Source organism: Macaca thibetana, chromosome 12 (assembly GCF_024542745.1).
Source record: "Macaca thibetana thibetana isolate TM-01 chromosome 12, ASM2454274v1, whole genome shotgun sequence".
NCBI classification, from domain to species: Eukaryota; Metazoa; Chordata; class Mammalia; order Primates; family Cercopithecidae; genus Macaca; species Macaca thibetana.
The window spans coordinates 125139733-125152302 of record NC_065589.1 but is presented as its reverse complement, the minus strand read 5'-3'; the positions used below and the strand labels follow the sequence as shown (position 1 = coordinate 125152302).

At 49.5% G+C, this 12570-nt stretch overlaps 2 protein-coding genes across 6 annotated transcripts in view; one reads left to right on the top strand and one right to left on the bottom strand.

Annotated features, from left to right (window-relative positions):
- Positions 1-1401, bottom strand: part of MYO7B (myosin VIIB) — a 101076-nt gene extending 99675 nt beyond the window's left edge. The window contains exon 1 of the mRNA XM_050752579.1: positions 1318-1401. The gene's annotated coding sequence lies outside the window, so the exon portion shown is untranslated. The remainder of the gene's footprint in view (positions 1-1317) is intronic.
- Positions 1402-9836: 8435 nt separating this feature from the next.
- Positions 9837-12570, top strand: part of IWS1 (interacts with SUPT6H, CTD assembly factor 1) — a 47224-nt gene continuing 44490 nt past the window's right edge. For 2 of the 5 annotated variants that reach the window (XM_050752524.1, XM_050752525.1), the window contains exon 1: positions 9837-10471. In XM_050752524.1, coding sequence (XP_050608481.1) covers positions 10423-10471 — 49 coding nt within the window. In that variant the 5' untranslated portion in view covers positions 9837-10422. Of the gene's footprint in view, positions 10472-10600; positions 10923-12570 lie in introns of those variants that run through there. The other 3 variants (XM_050752526.1, XM_050752527.1, XM_050752528.1) reach the window with 2 other exon arrangements.

Below are 12570 nucleotides of genomic sequence, written 5' to 3'. Positions count from 1 at the left end.
CAAACTCCTCTGCTCCGCTAATCAGAACATTCATTGTATTCTGTAGAATGGGGTGTTGCCCGATTCTAGAATTGCAAATTAAAGCCAATTAAGATCTTTAAGATAAATTTGTTATAATTTTATCTTTTGACATATGTAAAACAGGAGGTAATATCAACACATACATCCCTGCGGTGCCGCCTCTCCACAAAGCCCTGTGGAAGAGCTGTGGATGCAGCAGGCCCCAAGACAGCCGCCTGAGGACTATCCTCTTAGAGTGGCATCTGAGGGGCAGACGCAGGGCCCCCCGCAGGTCCAGGGAGATGGGGTGGGCTTCCTGCCCAGAGGGCTGATGAGCTGAGGGGTTCCTAACAATGATTCATTGAGGGTGTGTGCGAATCTCCGAACTAAAATCCTAAACAAAGTTCAGGGGTCTGAAAAATTAGAGCCAAATTCAAGTCCAGGGTTACAAAGTGGAGCCTGAAGGGGAGGCCTCGTCATGCGGAATTTGGGGGATATGGGTTGGGGGCCCCACACCCACCAGCTGTCTGCACTGGGCCAGCTCTCACGATCTCTGTGTCTCAAGTTTCGTCCTCTGTGAAATGGGGATGGGACACACACCACCTGGACAGCTCAAGGAGGACAGCCCATGTGAGCCCCAGCGCGGTCCCTCTCCTCAGCCACCTCTTCCCCCACCACCCCCCAGCCCACTCCAGGCCTGTCCTGCCTCTCCCCAGGGCCCTAGCCCTCCAGAGGCGACTAAAGTCAGTTGCCCAAGGTACATGGGTACGGTGGATGAGCCTGGGCTTTGGAGTCGAATCCAGCTCTGCTTCTTCCTGTGGGCACCTTCACTTCCATGGCTTCACTTCCATGGTCGTCAGTCTCTGTGGCCGTAAAATGGAGGCAATTCCACCACTGTGTTGCGAGGACGCAGTGGGATGTCACACACGGCACAGCTGACATCTGGCAGGGGCTCATTATGGGACCCAGGCTATCCCTGACGTCCCGTGATTCCACAGTGAGGCCCTCCAGCTGTGAGGAGGCTTCAGGGTGGCAGCAGCCTTGGCACCTACCGTTCCCCTCCTGCAGGGAGCTTCTCCCCCTCCTCCTCCTCCTCAGCCCCCCCGGGGCTGCCCTTCAGCTGGATGGACTGAGTCCCCTGCTGCGGTTTCTGGTTTCCAGGCTCCTGAAGGGCTTCTCCATTCTCTATCCCTCAGACCTGTTCCATCTTATTGCCAGGGGACCTACATCTTGGACCTACTTCCTGCCCAGCGACCCTCTTCGGAGCGGTGACCCCCCCTCCCCACTGGCAGACACGTGCCCCCAGCACGCCCTTACCTTGTAAGGGGATCCCCTCCACCGTGGGCACCCTGAAAGAGTCAGGAAAGGAGGCAGTGTTGGGACTCCGGGTGTGTCCGGGAGTAAGGGACAGAGGAAGAGGAGGTAGGGCTCCAAGAGGAAATGACCGGGAGTGCTCTGGGCCCACGTAATTTATTACAGGACTTTGTCCCTGGGCTCCAGGTACTTCCACTCCCACACGCCTCCCTCAGCCCCAGCTGGCAGAGCCTCATGATGTCTGCTCTTTACCCCAGGCCCCTTCTGCAGGGCAGCCATGCATGCTGCCCGGAGGCCACCAGGGTTTGCAGTCTGTGCACCTGCTCTGGCCACCAGCCAGATCTCGTGGTGACAATCAGCTGACCATCCAGGGGGCTCAGCATCTTCCCAGGTGCTGCATGGCAGGAGCTCTGCCCCCAAGCACCCCAGGCTCTAATGGAGGGTAGTAGTATAATATGAAATACAGTATATTTGGTCCTTGTTCCCAGTTGGTGTCACAGAACTCCTAAAACCCTTAGAATTTCCCGAGTGATCGCCGGGCGCGGTGGCTCACGTCTGTAATCCCAGCACTTTGGGAGGCCAAGGTGGGTGGATCACAAGGTCAGGAGATCTAGACCATCCCAGTTAACACAGTGAAACCCCCGTCTCTACTAAAAATACAAAAAAAAAAAAAAATTAGCTGGGCGTGGTGGCAGGTGCCTGCAGTCCCAGCTGGAGGCTGAGGAAGGAGAATGGAACAAACCCGGGAGGTGGAGCTTGCAGTGAGCAGAGATCGCGCCACTACACTGCAGCCTGGGTGACAGCGAGACTCCATCTCAAAAAAAAAAAAAAAAAAAAAAAAAATTTCCCGAGTGATCATCTCATAATGAGTCTGTTTGATAGCACCTGAAGTTATGCTGAGGAGGTGACCATGTGGGGGCCCTACCTAGCCTCAGCATGAGGTCAGTCACCAGAAAGACCTAGTGAGTAGAGGGTTGGAACTTTCAGTCCCGCCTACTGACCTCTGGGAAGGTAAAACTCTTGAACAAAGATTTGATGAGCTTCCACACATCTGAGGTCCCTGGGGGGTGGCATGTGGGAGAGGGCATGGAAGCTCCATGCCCTTCCCACACAACTCACGTGAGCGTGTTTATTCGGCTGCTCATCTGTAACCCTTTGTAAAATCTTTTCCCACGAACTGGTCAATATGAGTGCCGTCCTGAGTTCTGTCAGCTGTCCTAGCAAATCCAACCGGAGGAGTGGGGTGTGGGAACCCCGATTTATAGCCAGTTGGTCAGAAGTATGGGTGGCAACCTATGACTTGAGACTGCATTTGAAGTGGGGCAGTTTTGTGGGACTGAGCCCTTAACCTGTGGGATCTATGACTCCAGGTTGACAGTGTCTGATTGAATCGAATTACAGGACATCCAGTCAGAATCTGCTGGAGAATTGCTTGGACACCTGGTCAAAAGAGTGTTCTGTGTTGAGTGTGAAAGGAGCATACACCTGGGGCATGTCTGGGGCCATCAGGAAGCCTTAGAGACAAAGGCCATCAGACAACAAGGTTCCCAGGAGGGTCCCTGGCAACAAACTGGGCGAGCTCGGGCTGGTACTTGATCAAGGGGGCTTTGGGCTTGAGGCAAATACAGACTGTTTGGAAGGGAAGTGCATCTGGCAGTGGGCCCTGGGAGGGTCAGACTGGAGGGGCCAGGCAGTCCCTGGAAGTGAGCATGAGGGCAAGGGGAGCTCATTTACGCAAGGCTTTGAAGGCGGGTGGATAATAGGGGCAGGGAGTTACCTGCTCAGCCACAGGCCTTGTGTTGGGTAAAAAAGGGGTCTTGGTCATCCTTACGGTTGGCCCAACTAGAGCCAATCAGGTTCCTTTCTTTTCCTTGGACTTGGAGGGACTCGGGAACTGCAGGCAGAAATGTGGGAATGAGCCATTGTCTTTCAGAACAGAGGTCAAGGCAGGGTGGCAACCCTGAACGTGGACCTTCTGGGGGGACACAGACAAAGCAGTGGTGGGAGAGAAAAGGAGAGGTGGAGCCCCAGTGGCCACAGAGACAGGAGGGAACCCCCGACGTCTCAGAGTTTCCGGTATCATCTGTGGGTGGGCTCTGTGGAGTTTCCGTCCATTAAATGCTCTTTTTGTCGACATGGCTTGAAGGAGTTTCTGTATCTTCAAAGCAAATGACCCATGCCAAAGACAGGGAACCGAGTTGGGAGATCCCTTGAAGGACCACTTGGAGGGAGCTGCATATTCCGAGTCTTTCAGGCAGCCCCCCGTCCCGCCTGTTCCCCTGAGAACAGACCCCAAGCTCTGCCCCTGCTCTGGCTAGCCTCCTGCTCCTTAAAATCTCGTCCAGTTTTTGGGTCCACACTCAACTTTTTTGAGCTACATGCTGCAGGTGGTTTCTCAGGTTTAGAAAGGCACCATCTAGCTCCTCTAGGGCTGACACTGCTGCTCCTGGCAGCTCCCAGAGATGGTGAATCCCTCACTCTGGGGCTGAGACTGAGTCCTCTTAGGACCTTTTCTACTGCCCTCATGCAAGAAAATATTGGGACAGAAAATCTGTGTGGACCAAAACAATCTGTAAGATGTTCCCATCCAGTTCTTACCTTATGCAAAATTGGACAGAAACACATTTTAGATACTGACGTGCTATTCTCTGTCTCTCTCTCTTTTATGTTACACATTATATCACAAGAACTTTCTGATACTGTACCAAACTTTTACCATTGGTCTTTAGAAACAGCCTGACGGTATGTCACACAAGTGCCCTATCATTTGTATACCCATCCTCCCTGGGTGGACACTGGGAGGTACCCAATCCCTTGCTATCACACACAACACTGCAATGAACATATCTGTGCTCTCGGCCTTGTTTGTATTTTGTCATTACGGAAGATTCCAGAAGGGGAACTTATGAAAGAGTGGGCATGAATTTTTGGTTGCTAGTCTTTCTCAAGTAGCATGCCAAGTCCTCCCTCCCAGGTCCTCCCACCCAGTCAAAACTGCACCTGTGATTGCAAAGACCTGGTCTGATTGCTGTGTGAGTTGGTGCAAAGGGGGTCACCCTGAGGCATGGTTCTCCTGGAGTCTCAGGCTTTCTATAGCCAAGCGACCCCAAGCCCTGCAAATCAAGAAGATGGGCTGGGGAAAGGCGGGACAGGCGCTTCCTGGTAACACGGGTGACCAGGCTTGGCTGTCTCCCAGCCCAGTGCTACTTCCACAATTAGCGTAGTGCTGATTTCCCAAGATGGGAATATTCTGCTAACTTTAAAACTACGTTTGTGAGCTGAGCTGAAATGTGCCCATGGACAATCTGTGGTTCATTGCATTCCTATCAGTGACCAAGCCCATTATGGCGTCATCACAGCTACTGACACAGAGCGAGCCTTTCGCTTCAGCTCTACCGGTGTATCATAGAGCTACCTGAAGTCGCTTGCTTACAGCGGCCCTAATCTTCTCATCTAGCCTACAGCAGCCAAATTATCCATTAACCCTATGAAACAGTAAGGTTGGCAGCATAGACCTCTGCGAGTGAACTAATCTTTAAAACATTTTTGAATTCTCAGTCTCGGAAAGAGCTAGCATGTAATGAGGATTTTCTCTGTGCTGGGCTCTTTGCTTGTACCATCTCACTCAACCCTCATCAAACCTCCACAAATGAGGGGTGTTTCTCCTCATTTCATAGCAAGGAAGTTAAAGTCAAAGAGGTTATGAAACTTGCTTAGGCCACAATGGCCAAGAGTGGCAGAGGTGCAGTTCGAATTAGGGTGTACCTGACCCCATGGCCCGTGCTTATTGGGATGCTTTCCACCACGCCAACCCTCAGACAAACCAGACACCCTCCTTCCTCACCCCAGTGATGCATGAGACATCCTGTCTTCAGAGATTTTCAAAAAAAGGTGTTTCCCCAACTTGCTGGCCCCAGCCCAGGGTTTGAAAGGCCTTTCCCATTTTGTTGCCTTAGTTTCTGAGATGTTGGGGCAATGGAATATCTGGGAAGAGAAGCGAGGCTTAAATGCTTCCCTGGAACCACAGCTGTGCGCAGTACAAGAGAGTAGATCACAGGGCACATTCTGTCCTGTAGTTCAGGGTTTCTCAGTCTTGGCACTATTAGCATTTTGGACGAGATTATTCTTTGTTGGGGGATGACAGGCATTGTCCTGTGTACTGCAGAATATTTAGCACTAGTTATGCCCCCACCCCTAGTGGTGACAAATCAAAGTGTCTTCATATATTATTGCCAAATGTCTCTGGGGGACAAAGTCCCAGTTGGGAACCAATATATAGTTCACAGGCCCAGGTGCCATTGGAGGCTGGCAGAAAGAGGAGGCCAACAAAGACCAGAACAAAGGTCCTCCCAGAAGAGGTGACCCTGACCCTTGGGGTCCTTCAGTAGCAGGAAGATGTGGCTCAGAGGGAGGGTGCAGGGAAGATGAGTGCTTCCTGGAGGACCTTGGTTCTGACATGCCAAGGAGATGACTGTGTCATCAGGAAAACTCAGATATTTCTTCCTCCTGGAACAGCAGCTTCAAGATAGCTGCTCCTCGACTGGGAAGGTCTTGAATCCAAAGTCCTGAAGGGCCAGCTAGGCATCCACAGTCTCAGCCCCGGAGGAAAGAACTCATTTCTAGTGGTGCTTTTGTCACCATAAGCCCTCTGAGGAACCTACCCAGAGATTTGTCCGAGGCAGCAAGAAGGGGAAAGTAGGGGCACAAAATGAAAAGGTCACCTCCTCCTCTCCAGAGGGCTTTGGGCATTCAGTGGATAAATCTGTCTTAGGCCCTGGCATTTAAACCCAGGTCACTGACTATAAACATGGGACCTCTGTCCCATGACCAGGGTTAATGGCATATCCTGATGACTAATCTTATTGCCTTGGGGAGATTGAGACACTGATAAGGAAAAGCAAAACTTGCTTACGTGTCAACTCAATAAACTAAATACATGATGTTAATAATGCTAATTATGATGATAGTAATACTTCACCTAGCTCTTGGAAGATGTTGAGAGTGGGAGGCTTAGGCTCACTGCTAGGAACTTCATTTCTGGGAAAAGAAGTACTGGGGTGGATTTCTTACCCTTGTCTAGAATGCTGCATGTCCACCAAGATCACTTTCCTTTACTTCTTGGTCCCACAGTGGACATATTCTTTCCTGCCTCATTTACAATTAGAAGGGGCCATGGAATGAGAGTAGGTGAGATCCTCCAACTCCAGGTTAGGCTCATTAAAATGTCCTGTACCTTTCTACACACTCTCTTCTCCCATCTGCTGGTGGCATGCAGAGCATCCAGTAGGGGCTTCTGAGGCCCTGGGAAATGGTGGAGCCACAATATGGGAAGAGCCTGGATCCCTGAATGACTGCTAGGAGCAGAGTGCAACCTCCACCTCACCGCTGACCCCACTGCCCATTGACAAGAGGAAGAAATAAACTATTATCACGTCAAGCCACTGAAATGTGTTGATGCTGTTATAACAACATAACTACATGGTAGACTGTTAGCTTACCATGATTGAAATATTATCTTTCCATCCAAATCGGCCTTTGTCCTTCAAATATCACCTCAAGCGCCCTCCCCCAAGAAGCCAGCCTGATTGTTCACTCTAGCCTCACCCTCCTTTTAATTCCCATGGTACTTGTTACCCACATCACACAATTCACCTCTTAGCATTTTCTTTTCTCAAAGCAGTACTTCCTAATGAATTGTAAGCTTCTCAAGGCAGGAATCATGTTAGTTTTTTGTATCTTCACAATGTCTAATAATAATGATAATAGCTAACATATATATTGCTAATCTTAAATAATAAGATGCATAAAATATGATTACACATAGAGTTTACTTGAGTGTGCGGATAGCCACCTAGGAGACCTCAACTCCAAACGAATGGGTTCAGCGTTCCAAAGTGGAGAAGTTAAATTTTACTTGTACAGAGAGAGACAGAAAAATTTTAGCAGGATTATAACATTTTCCACACAAGACAGTGCATATGTTAGAGTGATTTCATTGGTTACAGGATGCTGCATCCCAACGAGATGACATTATTACTCTGTAGGAGAGGGAGTGATCTGAGGGGGTTTTATCTCCGGCACCACTTAGTCTCAATTGTTTACAGGGGGAAAAACGGCAGAAGTTGCAGCTGCATGACATGTGACTCAGGCTGCATAGTCACATTCCTCTGAAGACTCAGAACAATTTAAGTTCCAACAGCTTTCAGTTTGAATTATTTGGCTGGGTGCAGTGGCTCACGCCTGTAATCCTAGCACTTTGGGAAACCGAGGTGGGTGGATCACCTGAGGCCAGGAGTTCAAGACCTGCCTGGCCAATATGGTGAAACCCCATCTCTACTAAAAATACAAAAAATAGCCAGGCGTGGTGGTGCACACCTGTAGTCCCAGCTACTCAGGAGGCTGAAGCACGAGAACTGCTTGAACCCAAGAGGTGAAGGTTGCAGTGAGCCAAGATCATGCCACTGCACTCCAGCCTGCTGTGCTCCAGCCTGGGTGACAGAGCGCGACTCCATCTCAAAAAAAAAAAAAAAAGTTTGAATTATTTAATTTCACAATATTCTGTCCCAGGAATCATTATATATATATATATATTATATATATCATGTTTAATATTATACATGTAATATATATAATTATAACATATTATATAATTATATATGTGCGTTTAGCTTCATGACAACTCTGTGACATAAATGGTACTGTTATCCCCAACTTATAGGTGAGGACGTTGAAGCACAGAGAGGTTCAGCAACTTGCTCAAGGTTACACAGCTAGTAAGTTTCGTTTGTGTCTTCCCTGGTAGGGCTTGCTAGTGGCTCAAGCACAAGAAGCTGGGTCAGACTTAGAGACCTGGCTTCTTTGACATAGAAAAAAGCTAAGAGGACTTGAAACCTGATTCAACCCTCTCATTTGATACATGTGGAAACTGAGGCTCATAGAAGACTGGTAGCTTGTCCCGGCTCACCAAGTACAATAAGCCCAGTGATAGGGCCACAACCTAGGGCTCTAAGCCCCCAGTCTACAGCTCTGATGGTGCCAGGCTGTTGTTTATATTATTTGGACTATTGCTCCCTTACGTGTTCAGCAGATGGCAGTGTCTTCAGAGTGTCTCCAAATACATCTTACATTCATTTAGGGAATGCAGCGTCTCTGGGTTATCTGTTAAGGGAGGAAGCATTGTGGATTGCTGCAAGTTTGCCCCTCCATCCTTCTCTGTCCTTAGCACCCTTGGTGTGGGAAACAGCCTCTCTTCTGAGTGCCTCCCAATCACCGCCATGGGCCAACTGCACTGGGGTGGGGTGTGAGGGGTAGGGAGATGGCAGTCCTGAAAATGTAAGGCAGCCAAGACTCAGAAAGACACATCTGTGCCACTACAGAATTTCTCTACCAGCGTCCAGGAGGGACAGCCAGCTGGTAGGAAGGAGCTCTGGGAACTCTCAGTAAGCTGTGTTTCCACTGATAAGCACACTGCTTTAACTAAGGCTCTGTATTCATTTGAAAGAGGTGTCCTGTCTTACTAAATTGTTGACTTTCTGAGTACAAAAGTTAGATCTGATGCTTCTTTGCAGCCTTCTAGAGCTAAGAACATTGTTGTGTGTCCAGAGTGTTTCTATCCACTCTCCAAACCACCAGTACAGTTAGTTTTAACGCTAAAATTCAGTAATTATCATCTGGCAATTGCATTGTTTATAACCCAACCACTTTCCTGACTGCTGGACTTACATCTCTGGTGAAACTAAAAGGTTCTCTTCCACCGAAACTCTTCCTGGAATTTTCATCTTTTAATCCTGCTCCATTTACACAGGTGTACTCTGCATTTACACAGGTATACTCTCACCTTTAGAAGAGGGCTTAGAGCCTTGATATCTTCTATCAAGTGATTTGGTGTCGGGCATTGCTCATTCTTTGTTCTTCTGATTCTCAAGACTGCCTGAGAAGCTGCCATTCCCACAGCTGAAAATAAGGAATTTGGATTCCATGCTGTTTCCACCACATCGGAAAAGAATATCCGTGAACTCTCTTGCAGGAAAATGGAAATTTCCAGAGAGAAACCACTTCTCCCCTTTCTTCTCTTCCCACGTCCTCTTCAGGAGCCTATAATTGGGCTCTGCCAGCATACTCTGACTGGCTAACGAAGGGTCAGATATCTGTAGTAGTAACAAAACGCTCTTTTTCTACATGTCTACACCTCCTGGGGAATCTTTGCTTAAACCTCTACTGGCCCTCCTCCCATCAAAAGTCAAGAATGTTCCCCTCCCTGTCCAAGACTAAAATGAACAACTAAGGAAATAGATTTTACTCAGCCTATTTCAACAGGGAGAGCACTCCAGAGACGATCAGTGTCTTGGCAGCGCAGTTTTGCCTTTTATAGGGAGGAAGGTGGAATGATTGACAGTTGGGATTGTTTTGCAATCAGGATAAATTTCAGTCAGGTGAACAGAAAACATTCTCTAACTAGTTTGGGGTCGGGGGAGTGTTCTAATCTCAACTAATTACTCGATTATCAGCAGCAGGAATTTAAGGTCTGTCTGGCTTTATTAACAGGCTCAGAATAAAGGGGAAAGGTCTCTGTTTGTCCTCGTCACAGGCAAACAAGTGGGTCATCTGCACGCGTTTTATCTGAGTCACGTGGCGATGGGTGGTTCTTCACAGTGTGCCGTTCCAGACACACAAATAGACGAAGGGGTTTCTTAATCACCGCTGTTTTCTAGGAACACAGGGCTCAGGTAAAGTTCAACTTCACCTTCCTCGGTGTTTCAACAGGGGAACCCTTCTGGAAGCAATAGATGTGTACTTCTTACTGCTGGCCAAATAGCTTCTTAACAAGGATGAAAGAGAGGAAGACGCTGGGAGAGGAGGCGCCGTGGCTCGCGCCAGTTAGTAACGCATCACAGCTCGCGGTCGTCGTACTACAAGTCCCAGGGAGCAACGCTCGCTTTCTCGCCTACTGCGGGCGGGAACGAGGCGCCTCGGGGCCTGACGGGAACCACCGTGGTTTGGCTGAATGACGGAAAAGTCATTTGAGCGGGTCTTCATTTTTCGGAAGAGTATCTCAAAAGCTCTTCAAACAAGGCACGGACACAGAATCTAGAAAATGATAAAGAATCAATGATAACGTTATTTCCACGGGGGCCAGACCGGGATCCACCCGAGCAAGGTATTTAATTAAAGCCCGAGCTCCAGCTCAGTTTTCCCAGGAGTCTCCTTTCCGGCCGTGCCTTGGCGTCAGTGCTGTTGCGTCTTCTCATTGGCCGGTTGACGGGTTGCGGCGCCTGCGCGCTGCATTCCTTTGAGGGTCGTGGGCAGACGCCATTTTGGCCCCAGCGGTGCTTCTAGGAAGTAGAGCGCCGGCTCGCGTGCCTGCCTTCCTGCCAGCCTGCCAGCCTGCCTCCGCTTCCAGGTCAAAGCATTCGCCGTTGCCGCTGCCGCTTTCTTACTCTCCGCACCCGTTAAGTTCTCCGGTCGGGCGGGAGTCTCTGAACACTCAGCCGCGCCTTCCGGGGTCACACCGCCTGGAAGGAGGTGACGGGGGCGGCGCGGGGCGCGGACACTCCCCGCTGAGAGTCCGCCTGCCATGGACTCGGAATATTACAGCGGCGACCAGTCAGGTGGGGCAGGGACCTGGGGGACCGGGCTGGGGGGCGGAGCAGTTACTCGGCGGGTCTCGGCCTGGCACCCCGCGGGTGGGGGCAAGGAGGCCCCCGAAACCTTCCCTCCCGCGACCCGGCCCGAGGAGGGCAAGAGCCCACTGACCGGCTGCAAGCCTCGAAGCTAGAACGTTGGAGACGGGATTCTGCTGGGAAAGCTTTCTTCTGAATCGGCGAAGGTTTTTGCTGAAATTGGGAAGTCACTTTCGTATATTAAGCTCCTATTGTGTGCAAAGTGCTAGGGAAGGAGAGGTATCTTCTGTTAAGAGTTTTCAGTAGTTGAGTAGTTGGAGAATCCAAGGGGCGATGGGGCGGGGGATTCTTCCTACACTTTTCACTCCTAAGGGAGTGGTTTAATCTTGCCTGCAACACCGGACATAAGTGCAGGACGCATGTTTCAGATGCATGCATAGAGTAAGGAATGCACTTCTGGCACTTGTGATTTTTGTGCCTTTCTTCCACCTTGAGACGGTTCCTCTTTCTCCTCACCTTCCTCACCGAAGTTTGGTCTCCTTTCGTTACTGTTTGTTTATTCTGTAAACTCTTAATGGGGCCCACTTTGCTGGCACGGTGCTCGGCACCTGAGATTAAAGATAAGTGAAGCAGAACCTGGTGTGGGAAACACGTGGGGTTTGCTTTCCCTTTGTGTGCTAGTTGTATTGGGGGTTCTGTCTCAAAAGTTCTTTTTTTTTTTTTTTTTTTTGAAATAGGCTGGAGTGCCGCGACTATGTAAGCCACAAAAAGGCGCCCGCCACCGCGCCCGGCTTGAAAGAGACGGGGTTTCACTGTGGTCTCGAAAAAATTACAGGCTTGAAACCGCGCCCGGCCTCAAAAGTTCTTAAATACACCCACTATGTAGCCACAAAAATTGAAAATTAAAAAAAAATTAAAAAAAAAACTTGAGTTCTCAATGGTTTAAGCGTTAAGCTCTTTACTGTTTTGAGTTCATTGCTTTTCCTTACATAGGACAGTGAATTGTAATGACTGCAAAGGGTTTTCCAAGCATTCACTGCTTAAAAACACCTTCCTAAGCCAGGTGCGGTGGCTTATGCCTGTAATCCCAGCACTTTGGGAGGCGTAGGCGGCCAATGGCTTGAACCCAGGAGTTCGAGACCAGCCTGGGCAACATAGTTACACCACCCCCACCCCGCCACGCCCCTACCCCCCACCCCCAACCCTCGTCTCTACAAAAAAATGCGAAAATTAGTGTGGTGGTGCACACCTGTAGTCCCAGCTACTCAGGAGGCTGAAGTGGGAGGATCCTTTGAGCCCTGAGCCTGGGAGGCAGAGGTTGCAAGTGAGCGAAATTACACCACTGCACTCCAGCCTGGGCGACAGAGCAAGACTCTGTCTCGGAAAAAAAAAAAAACACTTTCCTGATACTTTCAAAATAGTTTTTTTTCCATTCATTTGTGTTTTTAAGTTACTTTTTAAAAAGTGGACTGGGCACGGTGGCTCACGCCTATAATCCCAGCACTTTGGGAGGCTGAGGTGGGCGGATCACCTGAGGTCAGGAGTTTGAGACCAGCCTGGCCAACATGGTGAAACCCTTTCTCTACTAAAAATACAAGAAATTAGCCAGGTGTGGTGGCGGGCGCCTGTAATCCCA